The sequence below is a fragment of the Papaver somniferum genome, unplaced genomic scaffold (genome assembly GCF_003573695.1).
Source record: "Papaver somniferum cultivar HN1 unplaced genomic scaffold, ASM357369v1 unplaced-scaffold_117, whole genome shotgun sequence".
NCBI lineage: Eukaryota > Viridiplantae > Streptophyta > Magnoliopsida > Ranunculales > Papaveraceae > Papaver > Papaver somniferum.
The window spans coordinates 11,196,418-11,215,094 of NW_020620714.1; the positions used below are offsets into that span (position 1 = coordinate 11,196,418).

Here is an 18,677-nt window from a genome sequence, read left to right on the forward strand (position 1 = left end):
TTTTGTAACGCACACTGTACGACAAAATAGTCCATCTCATGCTCACTCTCCACAATCGTCATCCTCAGGTACGCCGTATCCTTTGACATATTATGTTAGTTGTGATAAATTCTCTACAGTTCATAAAAAGTTTCTTGCAGCAATTACTGCTGGGTCTGCGCCTAAAAATTTCAAAGAAGCCATGAAGTATCCAGGATGGCGTAAGGCAATGGCAGAAGAAATACGAGCTTTGGAAGAACAAGGAACATGGGAATTAGAAGAATTACCGCCGGGAAAGAAAGCTCTTGGTAGTAAATGGATTTACACAGAGAAGTATGATGAGAATGGACAGTTGGTGCGGCTCAAAGCTAGACTGGTGATCTTTGGGAATCATCAAGTAGAAGGGTTGGATTACAATGAGACATTTGCACCAGTGGAAAATGACGACAGTGCGGACTTTCCTAGCTGTGGCAGCAATTCAGAATTGGGAAGTACATCAGATGGATGTACATAATGCATTTCTTCATGGAGACTTGGAAGAAGAAGTGTATATGAAAATACCACCTGGATTTTCTCAAGGTAAGTCTAATATGGTGTGTAGGATGAAAAAATCTTTATATGGTTTAAAGCAGGCTCCTCGGTGTTGGTTTGCAAAATTGTCTGCAGCTTTGAAGAATTATGGGTTTCGGCAATCATATTCTGATTATTCTCTTTTTATCATGACTAAGGGAAAAACCCAACTTAATGTTTTGGTCTATGTGGATGATTTGATTGTTGCGGGTAATGATTTGGTTGCGCTTGATCAATTCAAACGTTACTTGGGACAATGCTTCAAGATGAAAGATTTGGGAAAATTGAAGTATTTTCTGGGTTTGGAGGTGGCACGGAGTGCACAAGGTTTTTATATGTGTCAACGCAAATATGCGTTGGATATCATCATGGAAGCAGGTTTATTAGGTGCAAAACCTGCAGAATTTCCAATGGAAACTAATCACCGTCTTTCTTTGGACAAAGGAGATTTGTTCACGGATGTGGAAAAATATCGAAGATTGATTGGGCGTTTAATCTATTTGTCCGTGACTCGGCCAGACCTAGCATATTCTGTTCATATTTTGTCTCAATTCATGCAACTGCCGAGAATAGCACATTGGGAAGCGGCTCTTCGTGTGGTTCGATATTTGAAGAAGAATCCTGGGCAAGGAATTCTGTTGCGCTCTGATAGTGGTGTTAATTTGAAAGGATGGTGTGACTCTGATTGGGCTGGTTGTCCCTTAACTAGACGCTCGTTGACGGGTTGGTTTGTTCTTCTTGGGTATTCTCCAATATCCTGGAAAACTAAGAAGCAACATACCGTTTCTCGTTCGTCAGCTGAAGCGGAATATAGATCTATGGCAGCGGCGACGTGTGAATTAAAATGGTTGAAAAAATTACTGGGTGATTTGGGAGTTCATCATCCACATGGAATGCGTCTTCACTGTGATAGTCAATCGGCTTTGTATATTGCTCAGAATCCAGTTTTTCATGAACGAACAAAGCATATTGAAGTTCATTGTCATCTGGTTAGAGATGCTATCGTGCAGAAGCTTATTACGCCTTCTTATACTCCTACAACAGTGCAATTGGCGGACATTTTTACTAAATCTTTAGGGAAAGCTCAGTTTCAGTTTCTTATGTCCAAGATGGGCATGTGTGACCTCCATGCTCCGTCTTGAGGGAGGGTATTAGGAGAGTTATATTTATGGGTTCGAGACTCTTGGATTGAGACCCATCTTCACAGTCTCAGTTTGAGACCCAAGACCACAGTCTCAGTTCACAGTTATCACCACTGTTATGGACAGTCCAATGGTTCAACTGTGATGGACAGTCCAATGATTCAACTGTTATGGACAGTCCATTGTAAGGTCGAACTCTAGGGTTGTATATCTTGTATAAGAGGCAGATTGAATGAATGAATGGAATACGAAACTATTTTGATATATGTGTTTTACAAAATCTAACAGGGTTTGATTTAGAAGTTGAGATAAACAACGAGGAAGGTTTACTGCTGCTGGTGATTTCAAAGAAATCAGGAAAAGGACACGGTGGTTTCTGCGAAGCTAAGAAGAAGAAATTGTTGCTGCCGTTGCTACAACAACCTTGAGGTCAAGAAGAACAAGGACGAAGAGGCGATCCTTGTGTCTTTTGATGCTGTAAAAAAAAAATAATAATAATAGCGAGCTAAGAAGAAGGAGAAGCCTGATGCCGTCTGAATTCATAGAGTTTAGGGCGTGTTATTGATGAGGAGAGAAACATGGCAGACGTGGTTGATACAAAGGTTCATCGAGAAGGGAGAAACTGATGTCGTGCATGCTATGGTTATTGTGGTTCGTTTCCTGTTGTTATAACTTGCAGCTGGTTATACAACAAGTTGTGTAGAGACGATGCTGGCAGCTGCTATTCTCTCCGAGAGAAGAAATCAAGCGGAATTGAAATCATGGTGATGAGTTGGTGGCGAAGTTGAAATCATAAGGATTTGCTCGAGCTGGTTGGATTCATTAATGGTGGTGATTGATTATCGACAATGAAAGTCAGGGAGAAGCGTAAAAAAAAAAAAGAGTTAACTGCCGTAATTTGAAGGATGCCATTCTTAGATTTCTAATCTGAGAAGGTTGTGTCTGCCCGAGATTGATGGTGATTTAAGAAGAGGAGGTGAACCGTGAACACGAGATAAGATGATGATGCTGTGAAGGTGTAGAGGAAGATGATGCTGTAAAGTGCGAACAGATGGGAGATGGACGCTGTGATGTGATGCTGCGAAGTAAAACATAGAAAGAGTCTCGAATGATTTACTCGGAGTTGGAACTTTGTGTTTCCTAAACAGAGAGAGAGAATTGTTGCTTAGAAAAATGAAAAAAAGGGATGAACAAGGCGTTGCTGCCATTAGCGGAAGAGCTCGAGATGAACACATGGGATGATTGATGGCAATCACGAGTAATATGGATGGATGGATGGGTTTGTCTGTAACACGAGTCCGAGGAGTTGGCAGTAGCGATTGATGATGATCGGTGCTGTGACATGTGGGTTTGTTGTTGTCCAGGGATGGTGTTGCTATTTCTTGGATTTGATGATAATTCCCTTGCAGAGAAATGTTCTTCAGGACCTCAATATATAATAAAACCTCAATAATATCTTTTGTCATTACAGCCAAAGTAAAGGGAGATAATCTCCTAAAGGTAAATAAGGTAACAGGATAATATGGAGTCTATTACACCCCCTTAGTCTGAGCGGGCGAGGAACAAATGCTGAGACTAGAACGAAAACGAACGAATAACTGTCGAGGTAGCCCCTTGGTGAAGATGTCAGCATACTGGTTCTCAGAGGTGACGTGTAAGACTTGAATGGCACCAATACGAACTCGTTCACGAGCAAAATGTATATCAATCTCCACATGTTTGGTGCGCTGATGTTGAACAGGATCTCCAGACATATATATCGCACTTATATTGTCACTGGTAAACAATGGTAGCACGTCATAGAGGTAGATGGAGCTATAGAAGAAGGTTGCGAAGCCATGTTGTCTCAGCAACCACATTTGCTACTCCCCGGTATTCAACTTCAGCACTGGATCGAGAGACTGTTGCTTGTCGCTTGGAGGACCAGGAGATGAGATTGTTACCAAGAAAGATACAAAAACCCGATGTCGATCGTCGATAGTCAGGACAACCCGCCCATTCAGCATCAGAGTATGCTATTAAGCCAGAAATAGTGGTTGATGTTGCCCTGAAGATAGCGAAGGATTCGCTTGAGGGCATGCATGTGAGGCTCACGAGGGTCATGCATGAATAGACATACCTGCTGAACTGTGTATGCAATATCTGGCCGAGTAAAGGTGAGGTACTGAAGAGCACCTGCTAGGCTTCTGTATAGAGTGGGATCCGAAAAAGCTGGGTCATAGGTAGCACTGAGCTTGGAATCGGTGTCGAACGGAGTATCCATTGGATTACATTTTGTCATGGAGGCACGCGCAATGATGTCCTGTGGATATAATGACTGAGACAAAAATAATCCTGTGGATGAACGAGTAACAGTGATGCCCAGAAAATGATGTAGTGGACCAAGGTCAGACATAGCGAACTCTCTCTTCATCAAATCAATGAATTGGCATAGGAGAGCATCAGTAGAGGCAGTCAAAATAATGTCATCAACATATAAAAGTAAGTATGCCATTTCGGATCCTGATTGATAAACAAAAAGTGAGGGATCACATACACTACCGCGGAAACCACAACCTGTTATAAACTTGGAAAATCTCTGAAACCACACCCGGGGAGCCTGTTGAGGCCATAGAGTGATCTACGTAATCCGGGTGATCAGGGTCAACAAATCCTGGAGGCTGATGCATATATACTGTCTCGGTTAAATCACCATGAAGAAAAGCATTCTTGACGTCTAGTTGATGTATGGGCCAAGATCCTGATGTATCAATAGTGAGAACAGTACAAATAGTAGCAGGTTTAACAACCGGACTAAACGTTTCAAAAGAGTCAACTCCAACTTGTTGAGATTTGTCATTGGAAACAAGACGAGCCTTGTATCGTTGTAAGGATCCATCAGCATTATATTTATGACGAAACAGCTACATGGAACGAATAACATGATTATCACGTGGTCGTGGTACAAGTTCTCAAGTATTAGTTTTCAACATAGCATTGTACTCGTCTTTCATGGTAGTATTCCAGTTTATGTCCCTAAGAGCATACAAGTGGGAACGAGGAAGAGGAGAGATATGACGAAGGGTTTGGACATGAAGGTTAAGACGATTTACAGGGCGGTAAATACCACGAGAGGTACGAGTGGTAGGTCAAGAAGGAGCTGCAGGTATGGGAGGATCCGAAGGTGCTGTGGCTGAGGGTGACACTGGGAGTGATAGTTGGAGGTGAGGAAGTTTTACGATTTTCTGTAGAAGGGAGTTTGGAAGAAGGAGGTGGCGACATGGTTCTGTGGTGGGGAAGGTGAAGAGGCGGACTGTAGTGGGGAAAGTGAAGAGGGTTTTGTAGTGAGGAAGGTGGAGAGGAAGACTGTAGGTGGCGACAGGGTTCTTTAAGGGGAATAGTGGGAGCAGGAGGTGGCAGTTGTAAGGACTGTAGTGGGGAAGGTGAAGAGGCGGAAGATAGAGGGACTGTTGTGGTGCAGGTTTGGAGAGAATTAAGGCGTCCGTGAGGTGGTGTGTAAGTCTGTGGAGTAGGATTGGTAGGAGGCAGATTGTAGGAAATGTAGGGGGAATTAAGAGGGGAAGAAGAGGATTCATTTTCGAATGGTGTTGGAGTATCAGTAAAGGGAAAAATGTTCTCGTAAAAAGTTACATGACGGGAAATGATGATTTTGTTTGTGGTAAGATCAAGGCAGCGGTATCCACAGTGGTTGGGAGGAAAGCCAAGGAAGACACATTTAGTGGAGCGGGGGGCAAGTTTGTGAGGAGTTGTAGAGGAGAGATTAGGATAGCAAAGACAACCAAACGTACGAAGATGGTCATATGTTGGTTGGCGTTGATAGAGAATAGACATAGGAGAGGAAAAATTTAGGATTTTTGTGGGAAGAATATTATGAAGATAAACAGTCATAAGGAGAGAATAGACCCAAAATTTTGGTGGAACGGAAGCGTGAGACATAAGGATGCGGGTGATATCATTGACACGACGAATCATGCGTTCAGCCTTTCCATTTTGAGAGGAGGTTTGGGGGAAATAGAAGCGAAAAACTAGACCATTATTACGATCAAATGTGTGAAAAGAAGAGTTGTCAAATTCACGTCCCATGTCGCATTGAAAACTTTTTATTTGACGCTCAAATTGGGTTTGAACAAGAGAACGAAATTCCAAAAACTTGTCATAGACTTGGGATTTAAATTTTAAAGGATAAAGCCAAAGATAGTTGGTGAAATCATCCAGTAATATAAGATAATACCGAAAACCGGTATCAACATGTAATGGAGAGGTCCATAAATCACTGTGAATGATATCAAATGGAGCAAAAGTATTGGAATTTGATTCATAAAAAGGTAATCGAACATGTTTACTAAATTGACATGAATGACAAAGTTTAGAATGTTGAATAGAATTATTTCTACGAAGAACATCTAGAATAGCCTTGCCGGGGGTGACCAAGGCGGTTGTGCCAAATATCTGGCGAAAAAACAGCAAGAGAAATAGGGGAGGACTGGGACGGTGTTTGTGGTGGCACGGCAGAGTTGGTGATGGGGTAGAGCTCCCCGGAACTATTACATCGAAGAATAATCTTCCTCGAACTCAGATCCTTCACAGAAAAACCATAGGGGTCAAACTCAACAGACACATGATTGTCAGTAGTGAATTTACGAACGGAAACCAAGTTTTTGATAATATCAGGAACAACAAGGGTATTTTTGAGTTGAAGAGTACGAGAAGGGGGGGTTATGAACTTAATGTCACTAGCAGTAACTGGAATACTATTGCCATTTCCAACTAAAATAGACCGTACATTGCTGGAATTGAGAACTTATGTAAAGTACCTGTATCGGCAGTAAGGTGTGAGGTAGCATCAGTATCCATATAGAAAGCATCATCAGGTGGTTGTAAATGCATAGTGCTATACCCCTCAGCAATGTCTGTGGGTTGCAGAAGTTCAGTCGATGGAGTAATGTAAGCTTGGCTATGATTACGTCCAGAAGATCTCCCATGGGAGCTGGCATGACCCTGGTTCACAGCAGGAGGTCGGTGCCAGGAAGGAGCAGTTGGTAGGGGCATGGGGGAATGGCCCAGTAAGGTAGCAAAAAAAAAAAGGTTAGTGTTACTATTACTATTGTTGCGACAACAAAAGAAAAATAAAAAAAGGTTATTGAAAGTGTTACTGAAAGTTTGTAACAATTTTGGTGTTACAAAGTTTAGTGTTGCAGTTGGAGGGGAACTGTTGCAGTTGAACAGTTATAGAAGAAAGTGTGCCAGTAAGCGTGACAAAAGTTTTATAATAGTGAATGAGTGTGACAGTTTTCTGGCAGAGGCGTTAAAGAAAATAGTTTTGATGTTGGTTGAGTTTGAAGAAGCTTTGGGTGAGTGGTTGATTCAAAGGGTTAAGTCATGAATTCGAAATTAATGAGGATGGGGGATCAAAGCTTGTATTTCGGTCAAAAAGGATTGGTACAGTTTGATGGCGGATCAAAAGTATTTCGGTAAAAAAGGAATGGTACAGTTTGATTAAGTTGACTAGAATTCAGAAACTTAGAATGACAAGGTATGTTAGGTGGTTATGTTTGAGCTTAAGGGAGGATGGTATCATGTTAAGCTCAAACATGATGATTGAAGAGTTTGTGGCAGAAACTTGGAAGTCTTACAAAGTGTGGCAGAATATGTGTTAGTTATTGCTTGTGGTAGAAGCGTAACAAAAGAAAGATTGTGAGAGAATCTTGAAGAACAAATAAGTGTGAAGGTTTCGCAACAATAGCGTGGCTGGAACAAGAGAAGAAGAAACAACAACAAGGTTATGAAGAAAGAGAAATTAATCACCAGGTGGTGATAAGAGAGTGAAGAGAAGAGACTTCACAAGGTTGTGATCATGAATTGTGAAGCAATCCCAGTGGGGATTTGGCTAGAGTTGTGAAGAAATCCCAGTGGGGATTTGGCTAGAGTTGTGTGAAGTAATCCCAGTGGGGAATTTTCTAGAAGAGTGAAGAAATTCAAGTGTGTAATTTGAAGAGTGTGGAAATCCTGCCGGAAAAGTAGGTAAACAAGTGTTTAGTGAATGACCTACAATGCTTGGTAATGAGTTTGTTTATGTGTTTGATTAGAAAGTTGTATAGAGCATAATGAGGTGTTTCTAGCTTGTTAAAGATGGTGTTCCGCTGCGATGAAGATGAAGAATGTGAAAGAAGTCTGTGATTGTTGCTATGGTATGATAGCAGTGAGTGTTTGCTGATTGCTGTTAAGCAAATGAGAAAGATTTATTTGTTAGCCAAGTTGCAGCCTGTGTTACGGTTTGTGAATTGAGTTTGATAGTGATGACGAAATTCTGATATGATAAAAGACAATAACGTGTTAACGTTTATCAATGGAAGAAGAGGAATGGTAAATGATAAAACACAAGGACGTGGAAACGTTTATCAATGGAAGAAGAGGGTTACGGAATTCTCGTTAAATGATATCTTGTTGTAAGGGAGGATGTTGATAGCTAAACCAAGATATGGCGATTTGGTTCGTGGATAAACATATGATGTTGATCCAGTCCAAGTGGATCAACCGCTGCAGTTGACGCAGTCAAGTTGGATCAACATATGTTGTTGACACACTGTGCGATATTTGGAAGTTGGAGTTAACTAGAAGAGCAAGTGGTGTCGGTTGCTTGTTTTAGAGTTTTACTATATTTAGAGTTTCTTTGTGTTTCTAGAAGTGTGATTTATTTATAGTTTTTTTTTTATTAGGAAAGTACTTTGAGTGATCGTCAGGTTTGTGAGACAATAAGTAGGCTAGTAAGCCATGAGAGAATGTATACCAAAATGATTATCAATGTAATCGTTTATTTGCTTCCGCTTATGCTCTCCTCTCTCTTACTCAATCCAACAACCAGCCTTTTCGAAGAGATTAATTGCTCGACTTGGACCCCCTCTGAAGTTTCTTCTCGATCCTTGTGGATTTCCACTCTCATAGCCTCTAGCATTAAATTTGTGGTTCAATAGGTTCTAAAAAAATTATAAGGTTGTCGTTCTCTTTCATGGTTATACTCGACAAGGTCCGGCTTCTCAAACTTCAAATCCTTCATTGAATCTTGAATATCCTTCAATATTTTTATATGCGAGAGAAAGTGTCCCATAGTCCAGCAATGATTTTGTCTTGAGCTTCAATCATCACCAACAAAGTATCTTTAGCATCATTCTTTTCTCCATTAACGTATTTGGTAATCGTCATCTTCTATGAAACACTAGATAATACGGGACTCCTCAACCTTCTAAGACAGATATCAAAGATGATCAACAAGAGAAAACCTGCTCTCACAAGTGGAAGCAGTAAAGAATAATCGTAACACAAGGAGAATCCACTCCAAGTTCAGCAATACAATTCCAATCCAGGACCCAACAAACAAAGAAACTCTAATTCAAGAGTCAACTTACGTAGGAAGAAACAGTGGTTTTATAACGAAACATATTCAATAATACGCTTATAGGATGAGCTAATCCAAGCTTCCTTGAAAAACAGAAACAAAAATTACTTATAACCTTAAACTGAACTGAACTACGCGTAGGTATAGTTTATCCTAATAACTCAACTCCTAAATATCCTACTGACTGATCCACTGACTTATCTCTAAAGTTATTGGACTCATTAACTTAACCGTCTACCAAAATTTAAGCAAATCCTAACAAATGGAACTAATTAAGAGATATAGACTAGCCACTGGAATAGCATAATAAGTCTTCTATATACGCCATGTATCAGGTTCCTCCACTGCGAAAAAACTCACCACTAGTTTACCTTGCTCAGCAACTAACATATGATAATCACAAGAGCCAATAGTGATAACAGATAAAGCTTTGTTATGAAGCATTCCTTTTTCCTACCTTACATGTTGTCTCTTGGTTGGTAGAAAAAACATTTTTGTTCCCCTCCAAATAAAACTCATAGGTGTTCTCCTTACCGCGAAATAGTGCATCCACAACATACTGCCATGGTCGTACCAGAAGAACGTCGCATAAATCCATGTCTATCACTTCACACACAATTGTATCGCGGTAAACCTTTCCAAAAGCAATGGAACTTTGCAGACTCTTTCAATTCTTGTTTCTAACCCGGTTTTGATCCATCCAAATGGATAAGGATGAGGGTGCGGTTCCGTCGGCAAGCCAGGTTCTCGAACCAGTTTCCACGATACAATATTTTCAATGCTCCCGCGATAAATAATGAAATCACAAACTTTTTCCAGGATAATACCTTTGAATTCAAATAGTTTGTTCTTTGATTATCTTCCTTTATTTTTGGAGCGAGAAGTACCTTCACGTTCTTACCTTCACGTTGTAGAACCTTTCTTACAACTAGCACAGTCCTTCCCATGTCATCAACATATGATTGATCAACTTCTTCATCTTATTCGCTCACACTATGTTTACCTATGTTACCAAGGATCGTAGGTGCTCAATCTGGTCGACCTTTAATTTATTGTAGTTACTCATTCATTTATCAAAAAATGGATTATAAGCTAGTGAGAAGATTAAAATATAATACTTCAGGGTTTGACTCTACCAAGCACGGTGAAGTTTCCCTTATTCTGTCTCGCGCCTTTAATTCCAAGAACAATGGATGGACGAAGCTGGGGAATCATCTTTGAATCTTATTTTCTTTGCATGGCTTTTGCCTGCCTTCTTGGATTTTACATAGTCAATACGTTGCCAAGACCCTTCAATGTGCTTGAGTAATGAACAGTTAGGTTCTTAACCATTCTTACTTTTCAACCCGGTCCGAGTTTTCGTTATTAGTCCTTGTCCTGATATTCGTTAGATACTTGTATTAACACGATTTTTTTGGTACATAATGTTAGAGAAATGCTCGGTCGAACTCGCAAGTTTTACTATCTCAAGCTTATTATCATTGTTATATGTAAAAAAACTATATCTTGATTTCTAGTCTACTATAGTCAAGTCTCGGACTAGGATTAAAATATGGTAGTTGAGCATCAGACATCACTGAATAACCCTTTAAGATTAAAGATTGACGACCACACGAAAACATTTGGAAAACTTCATCGACAAAGAGGCATGTGAAGACTGAACCATCCTTTTAAGTCACAATATTACTATTGTATCTTTATATGACTAAGTCGTATGATTTTAGTAGTTTCATATTGCAAAGAAAAAGTATAATATGATGCTACCAATAGATGTTCATAGATCCTTAGCAATCTTAATTAACAAAAATTTATTTTTCAAGAACTATTTTTCCCAAGCAATGGTATTTCATATCTATGACGATTGGGAATGTTTAAAAACATGAAATAGAATTTTTAAGAACAACTAAAATTTGGACACAAGGTAGGTATGCGTAAGCGTACCTAGACATATGAGTTCTGGAACGTAGGTAATACGCATATTCAGTACGTGTACCCTGAGGTTCTGAATATTTGTAAAGAGGGGAGGTATGCGTACTTAATTCGTGAACTTCTAAGGGCACTATACGCAATAGTACCCTATCACCCTAAATTCACGAACTAGTCCATAGGTACATGTACCCCAACACTTACCTACCCAGTACGAAATAAGAAGATGCTTGCAAACTATTTTTGCAGATATGTTTGACATTGATACAACTCTCGCAAACACTTCTAAGGCATCTTTGATCACCAAATCACTTAGTGTTTGTGAACAATGATTTAAGTATTGAGTGTTAAATGAACATGATTATGCTTTTATGTTCATATGGAATACTTGCCATGAATGATCATTATACACGATTTCAGTAACCTGGACCATAATGTATATTCTTTTATGTAATTTCAAGATGAACTTATCACATGCTTCCATGAACCCCTTACAAGAGTTTCATCTAAACTGAGAAATTTTTTCCTTGAATCTCAAGTTATCTTAGCTTGAGTTAAAAGCTACCGATAGTCTTGATAGTCTATAAGTAGAGAGATCTAAACAACTAGGAATTTTAATCCCTGACACTTCTTTGTCCTAGTTTTATGCTAGAGTCGTCCTCTATTAACCTAGATTTCCTATGAGAAACATAATTAGGTTTACGACTTAAAAGACTTCACTCAGGGATTCATGAAGGATTTGACATTCTCAGAAGAGTATTCTAGGATAATATTCATGATGTTGATCTTGAGAAATTTTTCTTTCGAATTATGACTGTAAGAAAGGTTATTGAAGTTGATAGGGAAGTGCTGAGAAGTGTTCATACGCCCACACCTATGCCAACATAGAATAAAACATATAAGAACCAATAATGTTGAGTACCAACATTCCAGTACGAACTCTGATAGTTGGATAGTGTCTGTAGCGGCTTAATACAGTTCGTTGTTCAAATATGGACGATGTTCCAGGAGTTTTCTGCGGTTGGTTTCCTCGTTAACAAGCCTTCTGGTATCTTTTTTATTTTCCTTTTTCGCATTATGTTGTTTATCTTTAAAATTAATAGGAATAACACAAGTAGCACGTATTCTATTCTAGTACATAAGTCCTTATTATTTGTAATCAATTATGAGACTTGTTCTTGTAGAATTCGTATATTGAAAGATAGACAATACGTTTCGTATTTGGCAGAATGCATATCCTCTTGTAGATTGATCTTGGATATTGATTTGTGAGATCTTCCAAGAACTGTTGAACAAAATCAGGTTCACGGACTTTATTATCTATTTATATTGATTGTGGAAGAGATAAGAGAAAACTCTATATACATATTGTTCAAGGATCTTTAATTAGTTCTACTTGCAATAATACTACGTTTTGTACATACATATTTCCGAACAAAAAAGTTGGTGTTATACTGGGTACCCTCTCCCTTTCTCAAAAGGTACGGTCTTCCTTAGTCTATGGATGCTCAATTAACAAGACGACATATTTCCATTCATATTATCATGTTTTTGCACATGTTTTAATGAGACTCTGTAATCTTAGTCTAGCATATTTTCTCGTTCTGGAAAAAAATTATCTTGATATACATGGTTTCAATATTTAAGAACTTTTTTCTTTTCGAAATACAATGTCACAATCAGGAAGAAAGTTACATTTGATATTTTCCTCTTCTTTGTTTTTCATACTCTCCTCATTTCTATTTTTATTTTCTTATTGATTACTAAATTCATCCAATTAATGAGATTTCCCCTTCTTTTTTTCCTTTTAAAAATGCAAGCTCCTATAGACTCTTCTTTTTTTTGATTACTAAACCATCTTATCTAGTCACGACATTATCATTGTATCTTTATGTGACTATATCATATGATTTCAATGATAACAATAGATGTTCATAGATTCTTAAGAATCTTAATTAACAACAATTTATTGTTCAATAACTGTTTTTGTTTCAAATTAATCATTTGTAGATTGCCCAAATAATAATATTTCATATCTATAATGATTGGAAATATTTTAAAACATCAAATATAATTTTTGAGAACGACTGAAATCTGGACAGAAGGTAGGTAGGTATGCGTAGGCGTACCTAGACATATGAGTTCTGGAACTTAGGTAGGTACGCATACTGGGGGCTCTTCCGACTCAGTGGACGATTGAGGGCCAATTGCCCTTACTTAACTCCACCCTAGGAAGCAATGAAAAAGTAAACGTTCCGAGAGGGGCACAGGGGGACTACAAAGCAAGAATTGCAGAATTCAGCAAGGGAGGCGGCGGCATTCGGCCAACACAAGAGTTGTTGCCTTGTCTAGATTTTATTTTCCGCTCACCATATGAAGGCACATAGCAGCTCAAGTGAATAATGATGGCAACAAAACAAGCTCAAACTCTGATAAACGATTCATACAGAACCATTCTTATTCAATTAAAATCAAACCCAATTTCTCTCTTTAGAATTCAACAAACCCATGGACAAATTCTCAAAACAGGACATTCTAACTATACCCATCTCATTACTAATCTTCTTTCGCTTTACTCGAAAAATCATCGCATTTCTGATGCAACCCATCTTTTAAATTCAATCACTGATCCTGACATTTTATCCTTTTTCAACTCTGATTTCATCTTGTTCAATCTCTCGGCATTTTAATGAAGCCCTTTTACTTTTTCGCCAAATGCTTAATCATGGTATCTTACCTGATAATGTTGTTACTCCAAGTGCACTAAAAGCTTGTGCTGGGCTGTTGGCACTGAAAATTGGTAGACAGATTCATAGCTTGGTTAAAGTTTGTGGGTTTGAATCGGATTCATTTGTTCAATCTTCTTTGATTGATGTGTATGTAAAATGTGGTGAAATTAAGTATGCTCATATTCTGTTTGACAGAATGAGTCACAGAAATGTGGTTAGTTCAAGTGTTTTAATTGCGGGTTATGCTCGGCAAGGATACGTCGATGAGGCAAAAAAGTTGTTTAATGAGATGAGGGATTCGGGGGTTGAGCCTAATCTGATAACTCGGAATGGTTTGATTGCGGGTTTAATTATAATGGATTGGCTTCGGAGTCGGTGGCATTGTTATATAGGATGCATTCAGAAGGATTTAAGCCTGACGGCACTAGTATCTCTAGCGTCCTGCCTATGATAGGTCAGCTCGAAGATCTGAAGGTGGGAATTCAAGTTCACTCTTATGTGATCAAGCAAGGTCTTGGGCCGGACAATTGGGTCGTTAGTGCACTAATTGACATGTATGGGAAGTGTGGTTGTGCAACAAAATTGCTGCAAGTGTTTAAAGAGATGGCTCATATGGATGTGGTCTCCTGTAATGCGCTGGTTTCTGGACTCTCTCGAAATGGCCGTGTTGATGATGCACTAAAGATGTTTAGACAGTTCAACAACCAAGGGATAAAATTAAATGTCGTGTCTTGAACATCTATGATTGCTAGTTGTACACAAAATGGGAAAGATGTTGAGGCTTTAGAACTGTTTGGAGAGATGCAGGTTGCAGGGGTGAAACCTAACTCTGTAACAATTCCGTGTATATTACCAGCTTGTGCAAATATCGCGGTCTTGATGCGTGGTAAGGCAGCACATTGCTTTTCTCTTAGAAGGGATATTTTCTATGATGTTTATGTGGGAACTGCTTTGATTGATATGTACGCAAAGTGTGGAAAACTCGGAGATGCCCGAATTTGTTTTGATAGAATGACAACTAGAAATCTTGTATCTTGGAACGCAATGATGGGTGGATATGCAATGCATGGGAAGGGTAAGGAAGCAATTGAGATATTTGAATTGATGAAGAAGGACGGCCAAACGCCCAACTTTATCAGCTTTACATGTATTTTATCAGCTTGTAGCCAAAGTGGGTTCGCAGAAGAAGGGTGGAATTACTTTAAGAGTATGTCGATTGATTATGGCATTGATGCTAGAATAGAGCATTATGCATGCATGATAACACTCCTGGGTCGGTCAGGAAGAATAGAAGAGGCATATAGTGTGGTGAAGACAATACCATTTGAACCCGATGCTTGTATTTGGGGAGCTTTGCTCAGCTTTTGTAAAGTTCATGGTAATGTGAGATTGGGAGAAATTGCAGCGAATAAACTCTTCAAGTTGGAGCCTGATAATCCTGGAAACTATGTTCTTCTATCCAATATTTATGCGACAAAGGGTCTTTGGAAAGAAGTAAATCGAGTCAGAGACGCAATGAAAAGATTGGGTTTAAGGAAGAATCCGGGCTATAGTTGGATTGAATTGAAGGACAAGGTTCACACGCTCTTAGCAGGGGATAGAACACATCCGCAATCGGTCCAAATACTTGAGCGACTAGATAAATTAAAAATGGAGATGGTCAAGTCAGGATACCTTCCAGACACTTCTTTGGTTTTGAAAGATGTGGAAGAACAGGACAAGGAAAATTTCCTGTGTGGCCACAGTGAGAAGTTAGCAGTAGGGTTAGGACTTCTTAATACTCCTCCGGGTACCACTCTCCGAGTTATTAAGAACCTTCGCATCTGTGGCGATTGCCATGTTATCATAAAGTTTTTATCCAACTTTGAAAGAAGAGAGATATTTGTTAGAGATACCAACCGATTTCATCATTTCAAAAATGGGGTTTGCTCATGTGGGGATCTCTGGTGAGACTTGGGAAACGTATTGAGGGCTGGATTTTGTGCTGATCCTCAATATTTTTTGAGAGGAGCTGCTTCTGAAACTAGCAGAAGTGTACCAGCTCAAAAAGGTACACGTTTTTTCCTATTACTATTTGCTAATGTCTCTTGAGTTAACAACTACGCTGCTGTGGGGAGGATATCCTTCCTGCAGCATTCATTTCCACGTCAAATAGTGTATTACATATTATGGATTTGCTATAAGACATCTGGGTGACATTAGTCCGCATTTACACTTGTGCATATCAGTTTTCTGTCCATGTAAGCTAAGATCGACTCATTTTATTCACTCAAGTATCTTTTTTGTTTTCAGTGGACAGCACAAAAGAGATGCTTGGGACTTTCAGTCCACAGGAAGACCCTTATAAACATGAAATGCCTGAAGAAACTACACCGTCAGGTACATTTGCTAGGGGATAATATTCTGCAAGAAGAAAGGTATATAATTCTCCTGGCCAGAGCCACTTTTACTCAGTTCATGTAAGGTATGTTGATGTTCTTCAAGTACTGTTGCATAGAAATCGACTACACTTTTGATATTCGTGAAGACTGGGCATCTATGAAACAAGAATTATTTGTCCTTGCCAGTATCTCAAGGTTATTATCTCGTTCAATATATCAACGTTAAATATTTCTTCTTTACTACTAACCTGCTTGAACTCTGTTGTGATCTCTAGGTTATGATCTCAAAGAATTGATTTTCCTTCTATTCTGCATTTTCCTGTCTCCGTTACTCCTCATGATGAAATAATTAGTTAAAGATTTCTCCTCTTGTTCTTTTCTTCTTGTCGGAATACAATGGGTCTCTCTTCCTATTCTTTACTTTTACTCCCATACCTTTATCCAGACCGTGCACAGAAAACAAAATTAGATGGTAAACCCTGCATTAATGTTGCAGGCCAGTAGGCCTTGTTTGTTTGCAGCTGACTCGACGTTTGGGGTCTGAGTCAACCCCTGACTCGTGCCGAGTCAGCAGTCAGACTCTATTAAAATACTAGCTGGCTGGATGTAATTTTAGGTGCTCTTTTAATCTGGTTTCCTTATTTGGTTAGGACTTCTATTATATAAAATACAAGGTTTCTTCTAGGGTTTTAGCATCACAGCAGCTTAGTTCTTCCTATCACAATGGCAGCAAAAGAAATTGACGCATGAAATTGTTAATCTTACAATAACTGGTGTTCATGAATTTTTAACCTCTATCACGCATAGTTCTAAACGATCGAATCCAAATGAGTTTTGCACAAATATTGATCATCTCACCAGACGTTTACAAGATATTAAAAACACAGTGCTGGGTGTACAAAATCAAGATGTCCATGCTGAAACGTCTACCAGTGTAAGTTTTTCTTCTATCATATTAATTTTTTTGATGCTGTTAGGGTTTTTCTTAGATATTTTCTGCAAATCTTAATTTTACTATTTCTTCTTGATCCAGCAGAGAAACAAGGAAGAAGACAAAAAACAAGTAGCAACTCCTTTTGAAGTAGCATGCGATAGGGGAGTTGACTATGACAAACTCATTGATAAATTTGGTTGTCAAAGAATAGATGAATCTCTCATTGAAAGATTCGAACGATTACTAACCGCCCTGCTCATGTCTTTCTGCGTCGCGGCAAATTCTTTGCTCATAGAGACCTGAATGTGGTTCTTGATGCATATGAGAATGGGGAGAAATTTTATCTTTATACAGGAAGAGGACCATCATCTGAAGCCTTGCATTTGGGACATCTTATCCCCTTTATGTTTACAAAGTAAGTTTTTTTTATCCCCTTTATGCTGTTATTTAGTTTTACAGTAGGAAGCACAAGTGCCTTGACAGAACAACAATCCACCTTAAAACATCTAGCAAAAATTTTACTCAATTGGCTGATGCTTATATATTTCATGTCGCAAACCAAATTTTTTCATGTGATATATTTTTGTGACCTTTGTTTTTGTATTGCTCTTGTAGATACTTACAGGATGCTTTCAAAGTTCCCCTTGTGATACAACTAACAGATGATGAGAAGAGCATTTGGAAGAAGCTCCCAGTGGAAGAGGCTAAGAGACTTGCTCGTGAAAATGCCAAGGACATCATTGCATGTGGCTTTGATATTACCAGAACCTTCATTTTCTCAGATTTTGGCCATGTTGGCGGACCCTTCTATGAAAGTATGATTAAATTTTCAAGTAACATCACTGGCAATCAGCTTCGTGGTATATTTGGTATCACTCTTGAAGATCCTGCTGCCAAGATCAGTTTTCCAGCTGCGCAGGCAGTTCCATCCTTCCCGAGTTCGTTGCCTCATTTGTTCACTGGCAAAGATAATTTACGCTGCTTGATTCCTTGTGCGATTGACCAGGATCCGTATTTCAGAATGACACGAGATGTTGCTCCTAAAATTGGATATCAGAAGCCTGCGCTGATCGAGTCTTCTTTCTTCCCTGCTCTTCAGGGGGACACAGGGAAAATGTCTGCTAGTGATCCGAATTCTGCTATATATGTTACCGACTCCGCCAATGACATTAAACGCAAGATAAACAGGCATGCTCACACTGGTGGGGGTGAATCGGAAACGGAACATCGGCAAAATGGAGCAAATTTGAAAACAGATATACCATTCAAGTATGTACAGTTTTTCCTGGATGACGATGCTGAGCTAGAATATATAGAAAAGGAATATGGGTCTGGAAGGATGTTGAGCGGTGGACCGCGTGGGATTAAAACGCGTGTTATTGAAGTTTTGACGGAGCTGGTCGAAAAGCATTGTAAAGCCCGAGCTTCAGTGACTGATGCAATGGTTGATGCATTCATGGATGTCAGACCCCATCCTAATATGTTTGATTAAGCCATGATATGAATTACTTTTGTGTAATCTAATTAGCTTTATAAGTTAATTATCAATCAGTCTATAAAAAGAACATGTAGACGTTTTCTCGTGTTCTCAATTTGTTAACTTGGTTCTTCGTAACTTGGATG

The 18,677-nt window shown here is 39.0% G+C and overlaps 2 protein-coding genes and 1 pseudogene across 2 annotated transcripts; all 3 read left to right on the forward strand.

Annotated features, from left to right (window-relative positions):
• Positions 1-13,231: 13,231 nt before the first annotated feature.
• On the forward strand, positions 13,232-18,615 carry LOC113329498 (annotated as a pseudogene).
• On the forward strand, positions 13,726-14,474 carry LOC113329859 (pentatricopeptide repeat-containing protein At1g20230-like). Its single transcript, XM_026576683.1, has 2 exons — positions 13,726-14,083; positions 14,194-14,474. The coding sequence occupies exons 1-2, from the start codon at positions 13,726-13,728 to the stop codon at positions 14,472-14,474; spliced, it is 639 nt and encodes a 212-aa protein (XP_026432468.1).
• Positions 14,481-15,689, forward strand: LOC113329860 (pentatricopeptide repeat-containing protein At1g20230-like). The gene has a single exon (XM_026576684.1). It carries the CDS (start codon positions 14,481-14,483, stop codon positions 15,687-15,689), a length of 1,209 nt encoding a protein of 402 aa, XP_026432469.1.
• Positions 18,616-18,677: the final 62 nt, after the last annotated feature.